Below are 22,342 nucleotides of genomic sequence, written 5' to 3' on the forward strand. Positions count from 1 at the left end.
GCTGAAGGACGTTGCTTTGTCACTGGGAATTACTTCCACCCTTCCAAATTTTCATGAGCAAACTCACTGGTCATGAGAAAATATCTACTGGAGGGATTTTCTTTAATGTATTCTGTGATCAGTTTAAGTTCTGTCTTAATAAGAGGAAAGTACATGTCTCTCCATCATTTTTTAGATTTAAAATAAACAAAAAAATAATCTTATTGTAGTTTTCCAGCTGATGCCCAGCCATGTTTGGAATCTGCCACCAGTAATTCTCTCCACAAGCCTGTGTTTTCTGGGACTATCTTTTAACTTGTGCAAACAGTATCTCAGAATCATTAAGATTGGAAAAGACCTGTAAGATTGAGTCCAACCTTTGACTGATCACCACAATGTCAACTAAACCATAGCACTAAGTGCCATGTCCAGACATTTCTTGAACCCCTCCAGTGATGATGACCCAATCTCTTCCCTGAGCAGTCCCAATGTTTAATGACCCTTTCCATAAAGAAATTCTTCCTGGTGTCCAGCCTGAACCTCCCCTGGCACAGCTTGAGGCTGTGTCCTCTTGTGCTATCACTGGTTGCCTGGGAGAAGATGCTGATGCTCACCTGGCTCCAACCTTCCTTGGGACAGTTGTAGGGAGGGACCCGTTGTGGTGAGGGAATAATGCCTGGGACACAAAAAACACAGGAGCAGAAATTGTGTCTAAATCTTGCATAAGCTTCTACATTTGACTTCACATAGTTTCAATATGTAAAGTTTACATGCAGGGCATCCTCTGTGAACATCTGTACTCAGTTATGCAGATGATTCTGCTGAGAAATATTCCAAAGAGCACATGCAGGGCTGCCTGATTACATTGTGCTGTAGATGCCATGAGCACCAGTCTGCGTTACCATATATGGACACTGGTTTCATTTTTACTGAACTGACTGTGATAAAAATGAGCACTGATGCAATGACCTTTCACAAAACTTCTGGGAATTGATGTGGTAATGAAGAATATGCCTCATACCTGAAACAGGAAATTCTTTACATATTTACATTATTTACATGTACATTATGTTTCACAGAATTCAACTCCACAAACTTGTACTGATGTAAAGGTGTTAACCTGTTTTCAAAAATCACATATTCATCCCCAGGAAAGAATTATTTGTTAAATTAACCTCATTTTGATCAGGAGCTGAATTGCTGTTACTAATATAGTGATTTGCAATTCACTTGTGAAAAAGGTCAGCTGAACAATTTGTATTCAAAAATTGTTATGTTATGACTTTTTCCATAAGGGACTCCAGAAAAACAAGGGCTCTCTGACAATCCTGAGGTACTAGAAACTCCTGTAAATATTTGTGAAGGTTGATCATGTTTAACTCAGAAACAAATAAACAACCCTAATTCTAGAATAATTTTTGGAAGATCATTGCTGTTATTATCATTATTATACCTATTATTCACTCTGTTCTGGTAGCAGGCAGAGACCCACTCAATATTTGTATCTCATAATGCTGAGTGTTACATGAACACAGGGCAAGACAAAATCATTAAGATTCATCATTCATTAAGAAGTAAAGACTTGTTCAGTTTTTCCCAAGAATTATATTGGCCAGCCCCCCAGGACACATGAAATCAGATCTAAGTAATGCTTTGTTAGAGCTAAACTGATATGAATCACTTGGAATAACAAAGCATATTGATACAGGATCTTCTTTCCATCTCTGGGTACATCAGCTTTAAGGTTGCTTTGTGCCAGTAGTGCTTACATAAGGGTAAGGGTCTGTCTTCATTGGATTTATAGCTAACCTTGATTTTTACTATTATTTTTCCCTAAATTGGTCAACAGACTGTTAACATGCACTGATTCAAATTAGCATCTACTTTAGCAGTTATGCATGCCATTTTTATTTTTCCCCTTTTCAATCTAAAATTTTAAAAAAAAGTTGTGCAAATTTATAGTAATTTGTTCTAAAACAAAGAAAAATAGGACAATTAGATGCATTCACTGTATATTAATTTAATTTTCCCTTTCCCCATTAGTCCTGACTATGCTTCAATAACAAATTACTTAATAAAATAAGCAACTGGCAAATAATTGAAATGCCCAAACCTACTGATCAGCCTTCTCATTAGTCTATTTTGGTAAAGTTGGTTGACTGATTTAGAGCATGAGTCAGTTTTTCTATACAAATTCCAGACATAGTAGAATATCTGTACAGTCACATATGCCTCTGAGCTAAATATTTTCATTCTTTCAGCTTTATAATCCTCAGTGACTCTAGAGGAAGAGAAAAAAATGTATGCCTTTGAATTCAGTGGGATTGTCCACGCATGAGTAGGAATCACAGGACTAGGGGCCTGATTTTATTCAAATGTTACATCACCAAATAATTACATAGCAAATAAACCCAAATTCCATTATATTTTAAAATCATTAAGAAGGGATGTCTTTAAATTAATGATGAGAGTAACCATTTAGTTTTACTTTCTGGAGGCACGTAGAACCCAGTACAGTTTGGCCTGTCCTAGCTTTTGCAATGCTTTAGGTACCATTCTTCCTTTTTTTACGCATTGAATATCAAAAATAATGTATAGTTTTATGCTACAATACTGCTAGGCTTCTTTTTATTCCAAACACAGTTCCTTTTTGTACTATCACAAAAATGCAAGGCCTGAATTCCTGCCAAGCAATTACACAGCCCTGCTGTTATTTTAAATCCTAAAATGCAAATAAAAGTATTATGCAGGCCTAGATAATGTTAGATTCAGCTACCAAAATGGAAGGGGGAAATAAGAAAATTAGGTCTAGGGATAGATTTCCAGCTAAATACTAAGGCCCCCCCAAAACCTTTTACATTCAATGTTAATCCAAAATTTTAATTGCCAGTCTCTTTTCTAATGGAGCACATCTAAATAGCATTAAGCTCTTTTCTTGCACATTTTTAACACATACTGATGTAATAGGGCATATTGTGGCACTTACAGCAGTAAATATAATTAAAGTGAATGGAAAGCAATTTTATTCCGAGTAATGAGATACATATGAACTAGAACAGTAAGCCAGGAATGCCATTTATTTGCTTTCCCGTGCTGTCTGGATCACTCCTATTTAGAAATACTATGAGGTGCTATTTGTATTGATACCACACTGTGCATTGAGGTACTCAAAGGGCTCTCTGAACATTAGCTTAAGTCACATTTGTGAGGCAGAGGCTAAAGTAGGAGTAGTGAAAGGCAACTTCCTGTAGCCCCAACAAAGGTGAAGAGAGGTGAAAGGTACTGCCTTCTAATGGAAGAAGGGGATCAGAGGTGATTTTTCGCTTTTAGTGAACGGGGAAAAACCCACTGGTTCTAAACCTCTTTTTCCCCCATTTTCACTCTTTCTTCGTATCACAGATGGAAAAAGTGGAGCAGAAAATTGCTTTGCCCAAAGCCACACACTGGCAGTAATTGAACTAGAAGATAGCATTGGTTTAAATAGAAAATGTGCAATACATTCATAGTATTTGGGCTAGTCTAAGTGCTGTCTCTCTCTCTTGTCCACATACACCATTTACCTTTGAGCTGCAATTGCTGGTAACAGACTCTTTCGAGAATCTCAGGGGATTCCCAAATTGAAAGTTGTTTCAAGAAGCTTCAAGAAACCAAGAAGGAATAAACAGGAAATACTAAATTCATCAAATTCTTGAGAGTGTCTCAAATTTTGGGTGCTGTTTCCCCAAGAAAATCATTAAGGAGGAAGCTCTGATTCCTGTTCTTGTCCAGCCATTGTGACTCTAGAGTCACAATGTCTCTAGAGTAAATCTCCCAGACAATCCACTCGGCTCTCACTGTGCTGTGCAACACATGAAATGGTGATGATCATTGTTTTGTTCAATGTATGGTCTTCAGGATGAAGACATGGAGGCACTGAAAACAAAAATAGATAGCCATTTATTAGATGAGAATTGAGATGCAAAGAATTTAAGAAATGAAGTCAGTCACAACAGAGTTTGGTGGCAGACCTCACATAATGAATGCCTGTGCATTTGTGGAGACCACTCTAGCCTTCTGTGGCATACTGCCACTCCAGCCTCCAAAGAGAAACAATCTGTTTGAAGAAGTCTGTACAGAAGACAGTAACAGAAACTAAAAGCAAAAAATAATGGAAGCTCAAAAGATTCATCCCTCCTTCTCCAAAGAAGCTGTTTTTATACCACAGGTGAGACTGAAGTTCAGCAGATCATACTTTTAAATGCAAGTAGATGTGAACTTTGTTCTCGAAGAGGAGCTAAAGAGCAGTTGTTGCATTGAGTCACAATGAAGAATTTTTGTGGAGCTTTTGTGGTAAATGAGATCAGACATCACAGATGAATTAAAAGACCTGGTGAAAAGCACCACAAAGACTGGCTGATATCCAGCAGCCCATCATGTGGCTGCCATTTCAACATGCGAAGCAACAGTCTGCAGAAACTGTTATGTGAAAAATCTTGTTACAGGCAAAAAGAAATCCACACTATGTTTAGAGTCACACCAAATTTATATTAATTGCAGCCTTAGCAATTTAATCAAAGAATTATTATCAGTCCAAATCTAATAATTGTAGAAAAACAAAGGAAATAAAAATAAACTGTATAGAAGGTCTCAATAATAATAATAGTACAGTAAAAGTTGTTATGCATGCACTATTTAGTACCTACCGTCTTCCCAGTGTCATGCTTGCCCTTTCCTGTCCTTGTGGCTTCCACTTGGTAGAGGGAACACAATGGATCATCAGCATCTGGAGTCCTGTGCCTGCAGGAGTATGACATTTATGATTTCTTCTCTCTCTCTCTCTCTTTTTTTTTTTTTTTTTAAATATCTCACTTGGGGTTCTTTTTATACATTTTCTAGTAAGGTCTTACTCCCTGCTTTTTCTTAAATGGCCTGCAAATATGTATTTTCTGTTGTTGTTCATCTTAAGTGTTTTGCTATTTGTTTATCTCATATAGTCATTCTTTCTTCTCCTTTTTATCCCTAAGAATAGTTTTGCCCAGCTCCAGGTTTGTATTTCTTCAGATGACCACTGGCAAGTTGTTTATAGCCTCTACTTTACACTGCAGTTGGTGTCTTCATTTCTCAAATCTCCTGCTGTTTTAATAGGTCTGTATTTCTGTACCCTGTAACACCATGTAAGAGTCATAAATATATAATTCTACACAGAATAAATACTAATTATCAACATCTATATAACAGCTGTGGTTACACATAAATCAAATTAGCCATAGTTCTTGGAAAAAACCTTTGTTACAGCCAAATCAAGTAAAACCAAAGCTCTGAGAAGCCTGGGGAAAGTTCCTGTGATAAGCCTCCATCCCGAGCTCTTGGAACACTTGGGACAAGGCCTATGGACTGTCTCTAGCAGTAGCAATATAGTTGCAAGTATTACTGGGCTACGTGCTGTTTACTAAATGCTAGTTCTGGATTAATATTTGTATATTGTAAATTCATATATTGCATGCGCTATGTAGCAACAGAGGTAAAAATTTCCAGAAAGGGCATGGGAAGGAAGCAGGAATACTGCTGACCAGAAAACAGACTATTGCCCCTGAACTCCTTAGTGAGTGTTTATGAGCCCAGTTCATAGTCCACACATGCTCAGCTTCAACACATTGGGTGTGTGCGCTGCCAACAAAGTCACAAAAACCTGATACTGCAAATTTCTGCATGGCAGTTGAAACAGAGACATAACAGCATAAGGACAACTCCTCACTTTATAGGTTATTTCAAGGAAGTGGGGAATATTAAGCATCTTCTAATAGATATTCTCTAAGTATAGAACAGGATAATTATCTGAGTTTTTGTCTAGTCATATTACAGAAACTATTTAAAGCAGAGTCAGGTCATCTGTTTAAAGTGTATATTCATGGTTGAAGAGAATAAGCATTTGGCTTTGAAAAAGTAATTTTAATCAATTTTTTTACCAGTATGGTCCAGCACGTTATTCAGAAATGGCTTCCTTCAGTAAGTGGTTTGTGAATCGATAGTAGATATAAATAAAGCAGTACAAAGGGCACAGCATTCAACAAGCTGCCAATCCCTGGAGCAGAAGATGGCAGAAATCAGTATTCCAAGATGGATACACAAATAAATCAGAAATGGCCAGATAATACACAAATACTCACCTTTTCACAAAAATTTGAGTTCTGTCTGGTCCTAAGAACTACTGAAATGTACATTAGTTTTTATGTGTTTTATATGAGATGGAGTTTGGTTTGAAGTCTGTTTTTCACTAAACATTTTCAAGCTTATCCCTCTTAGAAATCTTAAGAGTTCTTTAACTATAGAGAATGAATTGCCAGGCTGCCAAAGATCTTTCTGGAGACAGGAAGTATATTAAAAGCTGCAGATTTTGTATTATACCTCAAAGGATCGATTCTTGAGATATACTAAATACCCACAGTTCCTGTAAGGTCTGTGAAAAGTGGTATTATTCAGCACTTTTTAGGATTTGACCTCCAACAGAGAGAGGAATTACAATGTTTTTTCCAAGCACACAGATCATAATGAATTGTGTTAGTCATTTGCATCAGGACAATATTATTTAAATGTTGCTAGGAGGAACTCTGAACATGACTCATATTGTGTCTGTCATAACTGTTAATTATTAATGAATAAATATGTCATTTGGGTCCTAATAGCTAATAATATTTCCCGGCCATTTGTGTAAATGGTTGTTTTCAACTGTGATGATGTCAGTTGCCAGGAATTCAATATCCTTATTTATTTCATAAGTATCAACCATATATTATGCTAACCTGAACAAATAACTCATTACTCTCTTATGGAAACGCTAAATTTTGTATCTGTTAAAAAAAAAAAGTGATTCTCATGGCCTAGTTTGAGCCTACAGATTTACACACTCAATGTTTTGTACAAAATAAAGATAAGGACAGAGTCTTTGTAACTACTGGCCTACAATTTAGGATTGTGCAAGCTGCCATCCTTACTAACCATAATTTCACATATCTTCCAGAATAAATTTATTCAAATGGCAATTCTGGATAATTGCTGCAAACCATGTAAATGTCTGATTTCACTTTGAACCTTTATAAACCATAATTCTGCATTAGAAAGAGAAACTTGATTCACAGGATGAACACATTTGAATCCGTTTTGAAATTGCCCTGTTTTAATATAGCAGTCCTGTTCTTACTGCCTTTCAAGACCGAATTTCCCATGATATCTTCTAACACCATCTGTTAATAATGTTTCTAACAGAACTGCATAGGGGGTCAGCTGGGAAGGGGGCCCCAAATGTACCAATACTGTCTATAAAAGGAAAGCTGGTCTCTGCCCAGCAGCTTCAGTGGACAAAAAGCTGGAAGGAAGCAATAGGGGCAGAGGGAACAATGCAATGGAAGCGTACATCGTACCATCTTTATTTTTGTTTTCATCTGAATGTTCCTGTTCTTTTCCTGAGGCTCTGTTATGAAAGAATTGAGTAGACAGCAAGACCACAGTAACAAGGGCATAGACCAAGCTATAGCAGGCAGCCTATCAAAACACATCAGAGATTTCAGAACGCAAACTTCAAGCAAGCAATTCAGTGATACTGCTGGTTTCTAGATGTGCCTCACTTATTCTTCCCTGCATGGCCCATGGTCAGTCCTGTACTGCCTTAAGTCTCCCACCCTTATTCACTCCAGTTGAGGGGGATGGACTTCCTAATTTAGTGCTTACTCTCTAAGAGGCTATAATTCAGTGAATTTGTTTTCAATATATTAGTTACTTAGAAAGCATCGTCATTTTATAGATAGAAAACATAAAGGTAAAAAATTATGTAAATACATCTAAAGTATTCCTTTTTTATCTATAAACCACTCCTTCAAGCTATACATGTAATACTTCTTTCATTATTTTTTAGTAAAAAATGACTGCATTATCCCATTTTTGTTGATAAATGTTTTGAATTATTGGATCAATACTAACAAATATTTTAAGCACACTTCAGATGCATATGAGACAAAAACACATACTCATTATAGCAAGGCAGTCTCAGGCATCCTTATAATCAATGGGATTGGCAAAACCAGTACAGACGAGTAAAAGCCTTTTTAAAACTATCTCCCAAGGGAATTGGGAGCACTTGAATGCTTATGAGAAAAAAACCCAAACAAACAAAAGACACCAGTACTGTATTCAGGATACAATTTATTTTTTCAAAATTCGATCAGATGAGTGTAAGGTCCATTTGTATCCAGTTTTAACACCTGCCTGTTTCCGTACGTGCCGTGCTTGACGAGAACACCGGCTTCCCGGCATTTGGCATTGGCAGCCAGTTCTTTTTCACATAAAGTCACAAACTGAGAATAAAGTTCGAACCCTTTTTCTTTTTCAATGTTTGCATGGTACTGCATCTTTCTTCCCTTTGGTTTACCACCTAGGGTAGCTTGTGGTATGATGAGTACATCGCCTGGTAAATCAAGAACAGAGACAAACTCGCCGTTTTCATTTTCACTTAATTTAACATTCAACAGCGTATCAACTGCAAATAAAAATAAAATAAGAGTTAGTATAACTGAAGTGAATTAAACAGGACATCATAAACAAGATCCAACAAATATTTTGATGTTTGACAAACCACTGAGTAAAAGAATCTGTTTATTAATGAACTGAAACATGGACAATCAATAAATACTTTCAATAAATACTTTCAATAAATACTTTCAATAAATACTTTCAATATTAACTAATATGTCTGAGTATTATGAGGAATGTGAAGGATATTAATATCATATGTGTAAAGTTCTATTTTTGGGGGAAGTGCTTGGCTATCTAAAATCCTAAAGTTGATTCCAGTTGGACACACACAAATGAACCCAAGATGCAATTAGCGAGCCTTCCTTTATTGCTTGATACTCAAATGGGCAGCATTTGCACAACACTCCACACTGTAGGACACACCATCCTCAGTGCACTTTGGAGAGCGTTCTGCCCTGACTCTTTTCATTCTGGTTGCAGCAGTTTGCAGCAGGACCCAGCACTGATCTGAGCTGAAGGCACAGCTCCACGGTTTGGTCCCAGGTAGAGCAAGCGTCCTTCAGCGCTGCACCTCGAGACATGCAGCTACCAGTTTGTCACCTGAGACAGGAGGTGGGCAGGAAGGTCAGATGCAATTGGCTTATAAGCCAGAATGTACAAACTTGCAAATAAATCAATGCATTTACTAACTTTAGATTTTCTGATGTTTCTATAACAAATTAAATCATTACCCCAGCTCTGTAAAAGCTGGGAGGATACTAGTCATGCCTTCAAACCCTAAACATAAATGTTTAATGTTGTTAGAAGCAAAAACAGCTGAGTTGTGATTCAGGAATCAAACCCACACACTTAAACATTTCAAATATATTTAGGAAACAATATTCCCTAAGACAGGCACTCAAGGAGGATGGTCCTAGATGACTCTCCTGATAGAAAACAGAACTTTATTTTTCTGGCCTGTTTTAGCTGCCCCACAGCTGAAAATGTAATTATTCTCAAGCAACATTCTCATGAAACTCTCACTAGCACAAAATTTTTATGTAATAGATTTAAATATTTAGCATTGCAGAAGGACTGTGCCCTCCAAGAACCCCCCAGGAGTTGCTCTCAGCATTTTTAATAGCACCTGCTGGTCCCAGGTAGTATCATGAAATAGACTGAAATACTGTTACAAAACCTTTAGCCAAATCACTAGTATCAGCCAGCCACAGAAAAGAAAAGGGGCACTTTTATCTGGAATATGCGTCATCACAGAATTTCCCAGGGGAACCAGGGCTACTGATGGAGGAAAGGAGGGAGAAGAAATTACATAAAAGTGAAAAAAACCCCAAAACAGAACAAAAAAATCAAGCCAAAATAGCACTGGGTAAAGACAGAAATTGCTAGTATTTGACCTTATCTACAGCACCTTCTCTGCTTCAGTGTAAATATTGAAGTGAATTGGAAAAGGAGACAAGGATTGCAGACATGGCTGTTACTGCGTCTGAACCAGAAAACTGCACATGCTAACAGTGCACGTAAGCACCACTGAAGTGAGGTGGGACAGACACTGTTTCATTATCCACAACTCCCTCTACCGGCTATGATTTTAAATATCCTGCACATACAGCGAGACCAGTGTTAAATTACTTACCAAATCAAGCCATGAACTATTTGAAATTCACGTCTGTCTTGGACTGAACCTATTGCCTGACACATGTAATATGTTAAACAGGAGGTGCAGCATTTTCTTTCTTTGCTAGAATGTTATTAGGGGAATTTGTTTTCTAGGTTGGTCATGAACAGACAGACAAGGAGACATGGACAACAGCCAAAAGAAACAAGACAGACCAAATTGTCCTTTCAGGAAGGTAATTGATTTAGAAGAATGCCATCTCATGGCTTATCTCATGGCATTAGTTAGAATAATGCCATCTCATGCTACCTTCTCTGCCTCAACTGCTTTTCTTCCTTTTCAAACAACACAATAATCATTATATTATATCATACCGATTTTTGGAACAAGATCTTCATCAGCACCTTTGAAGAAGCATATGTAGATAACAAGCCCCCTCTGGATCTACAAAAGATTACAGAAAACTATGTCAATATTTCTCATTATTTATGGATGCATGCTTATCATTAAAACTGGTATCAACAATGACAAAACCATCTAACAGACAAAGGTTTAAAGTAGTTTTTGTTGTTTAGTATAGCTTCAGACACTAAGTTTACACACCACACTGTGGAAGATAAGATATATACTGATTATCTGCACAATGCTTCTACATACAGTTAAGACAATTTATTAGCTCCACATGAAGCCAAATTTAATTGGAATGTTGAATGTACAGTATTAACATAGATGAGGCGACAAGATGAATTAGTATACTTAAATCCAGCATAAGAAATAATTTACCTTTTTTTCCTATCAAACATACAGCTAGAATAATTTTCAGTGAATTATGATATTATTTCCAATTATGAAACATGAAAAACACCACAGGACTTGTTAAAGAACTGAATTTTATTTTGATGTTGAAAGTAATCTAGTACAATATAATTCTGAAAAAACCATTGAGTCTCTTAATTAAATCTTTAAATATGATGACCAACAACTGTGAAGTTGTTCAGAGTATTCTAAAGTTGTTCAAAATACTCTTATTTATCAGCTTGGGTAAAATCTAACTGGCAAAATGGAACCTTTCAGCTGATTGGTATAGAGTAAAGGATATGCTACACCTTTGGCATCTTTAGCACATCTTCAGAGGGACTACTTGTGAAAAAGGCATATTGTGTGTGTGGCTCTACGCAGATATTTACAATATGTAATATGCTAGGTAGAAAAGTTATGCAATATTAACATTTTAAATAATATAGTAAATGTAGTTTTTAACATTGAATCTAAGTAAGAATTGTGTGTAAGGTATTGTCCTTAGCTCAAGAGCAAAGAGAAGATAACCCAGAGGTTTCTACACAGAGAGAACAATTACAACAAGCCAGACTAAAAACCCCTCTTGGATGTTTCAGAGGGAAAGATGCATATCTCCTTGAAACCACCCTGGCCAATCCAGACCATGCATATCTCCTTGAATCCACCCTGGTCAAGCCAGACCATGCATATCTCCTTGAATCCACAAAGCTACCTGGTTAAGCCAGACTCCAGGACGCCAGGGGTTTTGCAAAAGGCTCGTGGCAAACGGGCTTTTCTTAGATAAAGTATGCATATTCATTAAAGTTGGTCCTCAAAAATAGAGAGGCTTCTCTCTAACGGGGCCCTTCTCCTCTACAGCCTTTGTCTGGGAGGGAGGGGGGACGTAGTCCTGGGCTACCTTTCTTTGCTCTTATTGCCTCATTATTTGTCCTGTCTCTGAAAACTTTTTAAACTTTTATTATTGTATTATATTTTTTGTAACCAATTTTTATTCTTTATTAAATTTTCATAAATTTCAAGAAGCGAGTTATTGGCATTTATCACACTACTTGTAAGAACTATGTATTTGAGGAAAGAATTAGGCCTCCACTGAGGAGAAAGCACAAGAAAACTCCTGAGTAGCTTTTCTGCTCACTGGTTAGTCCATACAGAATTCACATGCAACAACCCATGCTTTATTAAGCCAAACGGATAGGCTCTGCAGCCAGCAGCAACCATGTCTCACGCACAAGTGTACTTGCATGGCTTAACTTCTCTGGGAAAAAACCAAAGTACAGGCAGACAGGATCCACAGACAGACAGCATAGAAAGAAACCTCCCCGCTGCTTTGTCAATAAGTATCTTTCTAATTTTGTTGGAGGAAACATAAATGTCAACTTGTGAAATACCATTGAAGAGATGTTAAATAGATTGGGATGGGAAGGAGTTATTAATATCAATGCTATCAAAGCAAAAGGATAGAAAATGTGAATAGTTTCTAAAAATTACTTTTAAAAATTTCCTCTATTTGTTTTTTCCCTTTTTCTTTAAATGATAAAGGTCTTTGGTGAAGAAATCTTAGCTATACACATGAGATTTTGTCCCTTTGTTATTACAGAGATTAAACGAAATGCTCAAGGCAATGACTGAGAAAAGTATGCCTTCTCAACTATTTTTCTAGTGACTAAATTCTGAAAAAAAGAGAAGGCTCTTTGAAGCCAAAATGTCACATGCTGGGAACTTTCAAAAGCTTTAAATGGCTCCTTTCAAAACTCAATTTGACCACTGCAGAGTATTACGTAGATTCCCAAATGACGGCCATATTTCATAAACACTGTAAGAAATTGATGACTGGAACCTCAAATGACATTTCAAATCATCTGTTCAAATAAGGGAGAGAAATGCAGACTGTCAAATATTAGATATCTTACATGTTTAGCTAAATATTCATTCCAGAAACAGACTGGTGTCAGGATATTAATAGGTAACAATAATGCACAAATAGCTACTAATAAAAATATTTTTGATAAAAAAGCCAAATGTATTTACATTGTATAGGTCTAACACCAGCATTAGAAATAAGTGACAGTGATATAGCACACATCACAGAAAATTATTTTAATTCTGAGACTTGTGAGTCTTTTTTTTGTACAGTCTCACAGCAGTAATGATATTCTGCAAGCAGCTTGTTTAAAGACACAAAAAGTAAGTAAAGTGACCCCTGCAAGTCTGAAGGCCAGACAGATAAAGATTAAATAAAATAAATCATTATTTTTCCAGCCTCTAACCTTTTTGATGTCTGTTTTTGACTAAACTATTTATCATAAGATGAGACATACATACTGAAGAAAATTAGAGGGACAGGAGATTAAATGAGCAAACAATAAATTCAGAGACAAGTTAAAGCTGATAGAGGATGCTTCTGTTTGTACTGCATGTTTATGGTCTTCTAGAACACTTCACAACCATGATATAGTTGAAAGCCATGCAACTTTTTGTAAGCTAAAGCTTATGGTTTCAACTATGACTGAAAACTGTAGTTCAACACATGCAGCCATGTTTCAACCCCTTGTTAAGTCTTACTTTGTTCTTGAGTTTTCTTAATTGAACAGAAGATGTAAAATTGAATGCAATTACAAGACCAAACCTAACAATAACATGTGTCTGACCTTACATCAGTGTTCCAGGTATCCTAAGACTTGTGCTCGTTGTCAGTGTAAGGTGTAAACTTTTTGAACCAAAGCAAAATGACTGTCATTGCTGCAGGTCCTCTGTAACCTATCAAAGCCTAGTTGACTGCTCCTCAGACCTATATTTAATGAACAAAAATTCGAGCAAAATACCACAAATAAGAAGATCATAAATTCAACATTCTGGTGTGCAAACAGCACTGCAAGGAACCTACACAGTGACAGGACAGGAAAGCTGTGCTCTGTGTGGATCTACTGTGAGCAGTACAATGCCTACATACATAAACCAGCAAAGCAAGACATTATGCTACACTAGCATTTACTATACAGCTATCCGAAGTAATCATCAGATCAGGCAACCTACACCATGAAGGGCTGAAGTACCCAGCTCCAGTGCCATATAGACAGCCTTAGCAAGGCTGCCTCCAAATGCTGCTCTTTAGCTCTTTTGCAGGAAAAACCAAACAACTAACTCCTTCCTCACCCTCCTTACTAAATACATTCATCTGTATTTTTCAGGATTTCATTAGCAAATTTGAAATATATTCTGCAAAATATTATCCCTACTCCATCTTTTACTATACTATATTTTCCTCCAGGAAAATGGAATGAATAATAAAAACAGAGATACTTTGTAATTCTTAGAAACTAACAGTTTGTGAAACTAACTTACATAAATTATTCTGTGACATTTCCATTTTAAGTTCAGATTTACTACCCTCTGGGAAGATTTCTTCATATTTCTTATATTCAGTGCAGCAAAGAGAGACTACATCATCTGCCACAGGTCACAGAACAAGTCTGTGTCTGATATTTTGCACCTCTTTTTGCCATAGTAACCAGAAAACAAGTCAAGGGAAAAAAGATAAAGAAAAACCAGTTTTCCTTGCATAAAGTGTAGGCACTTATACTTTTTAGCTGAATATTCATTTTGTTTCTTTTCTCCCAGTTATGAAATACACCGAACCTTACCTTATTTCACCCCTACTTTTACAAGAATTCCTTTTTTTCTTCCTATTTTGCTGTCTACTTTAACCTTTTTTGGAGGGTATATAACCACAATTCTCTATAAACAAGATATCCTATGCACAGTATCCCTCAATAGGCCAAAAACCTCAATCATGAAAACACAATGAAGGCAGAGATTCATGTATAAAGTACACGCCTAACCTTTTTGCAGATAAAGAACATCTGCTCTGAAGTTCCTACAGTACCTCCAGGGGTCTCTTACAGCTCAGAAGCTGTTCAAAGCCATCTACACGATATGCCATTTATAGCATGCTAGAAATGCCTCAAGGTGAGGCCCTACTTTTAATTGGTCATAAAACATCAGGAACACACTGGTTGATGTAAATAAAAGTGGATGAGGTCTGTATTTTTTATTTTTGTGTTTTTGCATTGACATGCAAAAATAGGGAGTAAAATTACCCTATCGGAAAATGTCAGCAGCAAAATTTCCTTCCAATGAACTCCAAAGTAATCATACTAGAGAAAATATGAATTTCCAATTGGCTTTTTTTCTGCATGGTGACTAGTTCTTCTTAAAACAGACTTCTCTTTAAAAGATTCCCAGCTACCCTTGACAAATATTAGTAAGGTTCATGTCTGAAAAACCTCTGCTGGAGACCACACAAATCTCTTTTGGATTCCTTTAGTGCTATCTACTACTTTCCTAGTGATTCCTAGTGCAAAGTAGAGATAAACTACATAACCTCCTTTCAGCAAAGTTATTCATATCTCTCAACCACAACATGTACTTTTAAAGATAGTTTAAAAGAAAGACAGTAAAATTAACATTTCTGCTTTTCTTTACTAGATCTACAATTACTTCCATGATTAGCAAGCTAGAAATAGGTGATTTCTCCTATAGTTAATTTATGCTGGGCTAAGCGACTTTTATTGTAATTAACCCTATACTGAGAGGTTAATAACGCAGTATACACAGACACACTACATCTGTGAAACACAGTATCTGTGAAAGAACACCTATTTCCTCCCAGTAAAATATTCTGGCTTCCCAGACCATACTGCAGAAACTAGTTCTGCTGGATCCACCTGTCCCTTCTGAACAAGGGGAGAAATGTTTTAAGGCTAACGTGAAAGCCAAATAGTGAACTGTCTTCAGATGTGGTGAATGAATGTATAAACCCTTTAACCATGCTAGAACTTTTACTTTTTAAAATTTATGCAAGTGACTGTATTAAACACCTTCTGTTGTAATAGTCGTTTAAAAGGACAAAAGACAAAACCAAAAAACCCCATGGGCTAAATAGTTGACAATGGCAGAAATGAATTATTCTAGTGTAGGTAACTCACAAGCAATGACAACTACAGCAGGGCAGTGCATTCCAAAGGGCAGCCTTCATGCTTTGGTAAAGAGCCCTGGGCTGCGTGCCCAGCACATCGGCCAAAGAGTCTCAGACCCACCTACCTCCCCCAGCAGAAGACTGTAGAAGGAAAAGGGGGAAAATACAATGTTTACTTTAACCTGTGTGGTGGTCTACATGCTAGATTTCATCTTTAGTTAGTATCCTGAGAAAAAAACCAAACAAACCCAAACCACATCAGAACTACTGCTGCCATAAATTGCCCTACATAGCCTTTCTTCTCCAACACTATCACACAACAAACAAAGGCGGAAGCTGAGCCCACCAGCCAAGGCTGCAGTGTTTCTGTGAAAGTGTGTTTAAGAAAAGAAGGAACAACAGAGTTAGAAGGGAAGCGTTCGGTCGTGGGGCAGTCATGCTCCTGAAGAGGCTTCTGCCTGCGGAGGACTCTGTGGACCACAGGGAGAGAGAAAAGGGCAGCAGAGAGAAACCGCTGTGCGCCGACCTCGGCCTCCTGCTGCTTGTCCCTTTGCCGAAGGGACCGACGGCAACATTTGCTGACAACCAGGGGGCGAGGACAGTGCGCTGGAGTGGAAATGAGCAGAGGTCAGAAAACAGCCTGAGGTGCAGCCTAGCCCGGAAAAGGAGCAGCACGCGTTCCCCTCAGCAGCCCGAACGCCCCCGCCTCCCCGCCGGCGCACGCGCGCACAGGAGCCAGCGCTTCCCCGCGGGGCGCCCGGACCGGCCCCGCGCCGGGGGAGAAGGGGCGATGCCGACGGGGAGGGGGCGATGCCGAGAGCGGGGGGCGGCCTGCGGCCCGCGTTACCTCCACCCACTGCGCCTCGGAGCCGCGCTCGGGCGGCCGCACCTGCAGGCGGGCGGAGACGCTCTGCTGCAGCACGGCCCGGGCCCGCGCCGGCCGCGCCGCCGCCATGGCGGGCCCGCAGCGCCGAGGGCGGGGCCGGGCCGCGCCTTTCCGGCAGCGGCAGCGGCTGGAGGCGGCGGGAGCGAGAGGTGTCCTTGTGCGGGTGGATGAACGGGGGCTTCTGACCTGCCCTCTCCGTGGAGGGGGATGAACACAAGCTTTGGAACAGAATTAAACAAAGTATTTCTACATCTCTACTTACCGATGCCCCAGTAGCTAGACGGAAGCGGACTTTGGTTTCTTATTTTGATGAGAAATGAAAGATCTCCTTGTCTTCCGGTGGAGAAATGTTCCGTGCTTGTGATAAGAGCAGCATGCTGTATAATTTTTGCATGGAAAAGAAAATCTGAATATTGTTTGTTATTTCTTTTGTTCATTACTCGTTTGTGTTTCAGGTGGCTGAGATCAGTCTATCAAGTTGGAGTCTTTCTCTTCAGTGATGCTGCATTGGAGCAGAGGGAACAGAAAACGCAGTTAAAAGGGATCTGGCTAGCTAGTGATCCAAATCATCCGGGAAAAAGAAGTGCATAGTTTTGAAATGAGCTCCCACTGCTAATGGGAAAGGTTGAAATATTGCACGTGGTTCTTTTATTATCTTCCAGGGTTTTTTCTACATACCCTGATACTCCTTGAACAGCTCCAAAACTGTAAGACTTGTGTCTTCCATTCATGAATTCTGTCAGACACAAGTTTTGAACAACACTGCCTTCATTCAAGTCAGGATAGAATGATACAGAATTCAATCTCTCTCTCCAAATTCATTTTATTACCAAAGATTTTATTTTTACAACTGTGTTTAAAAAACTGTATTTTTTAAAATGAAAAAAGTTAATATATAGCAGAGTAAGAAGCTGAATTTTAGTACCAGAAGTCAATCAGAGTAAGATTAGCAAAGATCCCTATTGAACAGCAAGGGCGAATATGCACTTCTGAATAATCAGTGTCACACATGATGATATATTTGGCTTCTGCCTGTCATTTTAAAAGAAGATTCTTGATGTGTGCTCAATGAGGTTGTTCTTCCCAAAGCAAACCTTCCTGGAAGAATGGGAAATTGCACTTGGTGATTACTGTATGAAGTAGATAATTTTTGCTAGCTGTAGGGTATTGTAAAATACGTTTTTATTTAAACTCAGCTAATTTTATTTAAAATACCTTCTGTTCATTTACTTGAAAGCTGTATCCCCAGACTCATTAAGAAGAGTTTAATGAGATAGAAATCCATTTAGAATGAGTTTTCCTTATATATTTGCGATATAAATTGATGAAGGAAAATGGATTTTGCTACAGTCTCAGCAAATTATAATAAGCAGATTATAGAGGGATATTAATATATAAGGATATTGATTGTTATTTGGTGCTGTGCCATTATTTACACCAGGATATAATGGAGAACATTTATTCATGTGCAAGTTTCAATACAAATGCCTGTGAAACATTGCATAGAAAAAATTAGTATGACATCATTGTTTATTTATGGATTCCTGGTGGAATTATGTTGTATTTTCCTTGTGAAGCCAAATAGTTCTGTTGCACCTTGAATTTCTTGAATCTTACTGGCCTATTGTTAGATTAAGGGGCTCTCTTTTTATGCCAAAGAATGATAGTAAATTTGTTGGACAAATTTTAGGCATGGGTTTGGATTTTACTGTGGGTTTTATATTAAAAAAACCCACCTCCTGACATCTAAAGAATATATCCGTGCATAAAATATATTGGTATTTTTATCAGGTACTATATTAAAACATTTTTCTGCATATTTTGGATTTGACAGTTGTCCCAGGATATTTCTTGTATCCTCTCTGCTTATTGTCATTGGATCTGAAAAGCAGGTGTTTTGAGAATGGTACCTAGAAGACATTTCTGGTTATTTTCAGCTCATTTCTCCTTCAGAGGGGCAGATGGCAGTCTCACAAATTGCAGCAGAGGTGTTTTTCCTTACCCTTTGTGGAAATGGTTGTGTGTCTGAGTTCAGGAAGTGTTTGGATGACACTCAGGTGTCACACATGGTGTGACTCTTGAGGTGTCCTGTGCAGGGCCAGGAGTTGAGCTTGAAGATCCTGATGGGTCCCTTCCAACTCAGCATATAAAGTGATTCTGTGATTCTATGCATATTTGGAACAAATCCTCTTGTCAAGAGGTGGGTGGATGCTGGAAGGAAGCTCTGCCTGTGCAAGGACTTGGCTTTGTCCTTGTGTTTCAGTACCAAAATGATCTCAAGTGGTTGAATTCTTCCCTAGGGGTGTTTTTTTGCTTTTGTTGTTGTTGTTACTATTAAGTTTGGTGTTGCATACCATTTGGCAGGGGCAGGAGTTGACTGGACCTTTGAAGGGACAAGATGTACAGATGTTTCCTTTGAGGGAAACAATCTGTTTCCTTTGTCTGGTGTCTGAAACATGATCAGTGGTCTTTCATGCAGCTATCCCATCGACAGAGTTGCCCCTATCTGTTTTGAAGAGAAACTACAAAGCTGTTGTGGTACTTAGATAGCAAAGATACAAAGTAGGTTGCTGGCAAGGGTTATATCTTATAACTACCTCCTTTGGGAGAGATGTAGCTGAAAGGCTCCAGAGTGTCAAGGGAAGAATTAAATTTCAACATTTCATTTTCTCCATTGCCAAATTTGGAATTCTTCCCTTGCTAAATTTGGAACTCTTCCCTTGCCAAACAACAAAAAAAAATGAGTCACTTAAAATCATTTAGTAAAGAATCATGGCTGGGGGCCACTAGTGGTGTGAAGGGTGAGACAGAACCGGTGGATGTCCTTGTGCCAGATGTTAAAGATTGCTGTTAAAAGATTCATCATCAGGGAATGGCCAGGAAAGTGGAATTTGCAACAATGAATTGCAATAATGAATTGCAAATTCCTATCACAAGGTAAAGACATTTCCACAAAATAATTTGTAAATTTGGATTAATGTTGAAATTAAGTACAGTTTTAATTTGGCCATGTTGAAACAACAGGTCAATCACCAAAGAAATAAAAAAAGATATTGCATATTATTATTAATCCAAGATGTTTAAACTGCCACAGGACAGCTCAGAATGTTAGTGTAATTTGTTTGTGAAGTGATGTTTATGATCATGAGCCAAGTCCTTCGTTTTCTGCTGGAGAATGACCTCTTTTTCTTCTCTTTTTCTCCCAGTTTACTTACTTTGTTTCTCTTTTTGAGCTACTTGCCTTATCAAAAATAGCACAAATAGGTTCTCTGGCTCCTATATTTGGTGATTATTTTTTATAGCCTATTTCTCAATCTAGTTCAAGACCCAGTCTCAGAAATGTTAGCTGAAATGCTAATTAGCTGGAAGAGACAAGGTGCTGCTCAACAGCAGTGTGGGTGCAGAGGGGATTAGCTGGTGGTGTTAGAATAATTTTACTGTCTAAGGCACGTTATGATGACTGTATTTAATACTGACTTTAATACAGTACTGTCCAGAGGTCAGGAGTATGTCTGCCTCCCAACCATCATCCTCCTTCCTCCAGAGATATTTAAATAAGAAAAGCAAAGAGAGCATGAAGAATTTCCCTAGTACAAATCAGACTGCAGAAATGAGCAGTCCTGTCAATCAAAGACCACAATTATTGCACAAGGCCTGTGCAGAGCTACCAGAAACAGCTCTTCCAGAGAAGACATAGAGTGAAGACTGTCATCCACTTTGCCTTCCAAACTGCCCCCCAGGTCTGTTTAGCATTTGAAAGAACCATTGCAGACTTCTGGGGGAAGTTGATTGAGAGGAAGATGGTACTGTGGTTTTTATCTTTGTGCTTTGCACCATACCTCTGAGGAAGGTCATGGCTTCTTCAGCTCCAGTTCTTTAGCATCAGAATTGGTCCACCTCTTAAGCTGTTCCTGCAGAGCCAATATAGTGTCCCCAGGAATGTCAGAATTGTTTGCAGTGAAGGCTGGTAATCCTGTTGTGGAAGTACAGTTCTGTCATTTGAGCAGTTGATTTTATCTGCTGGTTGTGTTTAAAGAAAGCAACAAAAAAATTAATACACGATTAAAAATAGATGAGTGTTTTGTTTAGTGCTTCATACAATTAGAAAACAGAAACTGAAATGTGCTATAGCAATCAAAAGTTAATTAAACATCTGAAAAAAATAACAGATTCAATGTGAAAGCTGTGTCAGATACAATTACTGTTTTTTATTGTGAGAAGCAGAAATTTGCATCTATTAGGGAAAAAAAAGTAGCCAGATAAAAGACACAGAATCTGCTTGCTTATTGTGATTGCCTAAAGGAAGTAAGAACACTATTAGCCAGTTTCTTTCTCATTAGGCCTGTGACATTTAGCTACTTTTCCTGCTTGGGTGTCTCCTGAACGAAATCTTTGTCTGTGTGATTGACAGGCATTAATGTTAAAGGACTTGTGTGTCGTGCTGCAGTGGAATCAACAGAGCAGTGGGGGTGACCTACCTGCAGTATGTACTGTGGGTCTCACTGTAACATGGCAGACTGGTTAGAAGCAATATGTTTATTCTTTATTTTCATGGAATTGAGCTAATCTCATGTGCTCATATGCTCTTTCTTGTGCAGAGCTAATCTTGAGTTTCAACACCTCACTCTTAATTCTGGAATTCAGAGGGAGGCTGAACAGAGTCGTGAAGCTGACTCCATGAGGAGTCCCTCAAAGGTCAGCAGTTTTCTGCTTTACCATTAGGAATGGTATTGCTAGATCAGGGTTGATCACTGTCTTGGTACTTACTTTCCCTGTCTCTTGAGTTTGGGATCTGGTTCTGCACAGCAGGAGCACATGATAACAACTTGGGTAAAGGACAGTACTGACTCGATAGTGAGGGAAGCAGCACCCAGCACTGAGCTAGAAAAGAGTAACCTTATGGTCAGAGGGCCTGCAGGAGACAGGCCAGGAGTAATACAGCTCAGTGACAGTCAACAGCAGTCCAGGCTGCTTGGCATCTGTGCAAGCTCGGTAGGGCCACCCAGACCACCCTTGACCAGGCAAAGCCAGCTTCAGCTTCCTGTGCTCTGACCACAGATGAGTTCTGGGCCTGGCACTGCTCTGGCAGGTGGAGGTCTGGTTTGCTTCAAGCCCCTGAGCTAACCCATGCCTGGCTGATGTAAATGGGTGTAGCAAACGATGTCCCTCCTGATGGAGGAGGGATTTAGAACAGGCACAGTAGAGCACAGCTCCTACATTCTTTATTTTCCTACCAGTCAGTCAGGGTTGGTCTGCTGCATCCAAGGTGAATACTCCTCTACCCTGCCATGTAAAGGAATTAAAGTCTGTTCTACCCAAGTATTGCTGCATCACTGCTCTCTTTACCCTATAAACAATAATTATGCAATAGTAATTAGTGCTACAGAATGTGGTTGTGTTACTTAATCCCATTTTTTTCATCTTCAGTGAGAAATTTTGATGATAATATGAGGATGTTTCTGTAGACAAAGATGCATCAATATCCTCTAGGATCTGAAACTTGAGCTTCCATGTTTTCAATAGATGCCATGTGTAACACCAGGGTATTGACATAAAGCCTCATGTTATTAAAAATGGACATGAA

General features: G+C 38.5%; 1 protein-coding gene across 2 annotated transcripts; it reads right to left on the reverse strand.

Annotated features, from left to right (window-relative positions):
- Positions 1 to 8,137: 8,137 nt before the first annotated feature.
- DTD2 (D-aminoacyl-tRNA deacylase 2) lies at positions 8,138 to 17,182 on the reverse strand. 2 transcript variants are annotated; one of them, XM_063398881.1, is made up of 3 exons: positions 16,762 to 17,182; positions 10,474 to 10,543; positions 8,138 to 8,488 (listed from the first exon to the last, which is right to left on the reverse strand). In XM_063398881.1, exons 1-3 carry the CDS (start codon positions 16,825 to 16,827, stop codon positions 8,163 to 8,165), a joined length of 462 nt encoding a protein of 153 aa, XP_063254951.1. In that variant the 5' UTR covers positions 16,828 to 17,182; the 3' UTR covers positions 8,138 to 8,162. The 2 variants fall into 2 exon arrangements, with proteins under 2 accessions (XP_063254951.1, XP_063254950.1); XM_063398880.1 differs by having other exon boundaries at positions 16,720 to 17,151.
- Positions 17,183 to 22,342: the final 5,160 nt, after the last annotated feature.

The sequence above is a fragment of the Prinia subflava genome, chromosome 5 (genome assembly GCF_021018805.1).
Source record: "Prinia subflava isolate CZ2003 ecotype Zambia chromosome 5, Cam_Psub_1.2, whole genome shotgun sequence".
Classification (NCBI taxonomy): domain Eukaryota; kingdom Metazoa; phylum Chordata; class Aves; order Passeriformes; family Cisticolidae; genus Prinia; species Prinia subflava.

What these genes read in the sequence shown, in the direction of transcription:
- DTD2 (XM_063398880.1), bottom strand. Translation starts at nt 16,827, where the DNA reads ATGGCGGCGGCGCGGCCGGCGCGGGCCCGGGCCGTGCTGCAGCAGAGC. An exon ending in CCGAGGCGCAGTGGGTGGAG is followed by an intron (nt 10,544 to 16,719) that starts GTAACGCGGGCC and finishes AATCTTTTGTAG; the next exon opens with ATCCAGAGGGGGCTTGTTAT. An exon ending in AGATCTTGTTCCAAAAATCG is followed by an intron (nt 8,489 to 10,473) that starts GTATGATATAAT and finishes TTTTATTTGCAG; the next exon opens with TTGATACGCTGTTGAATGTT.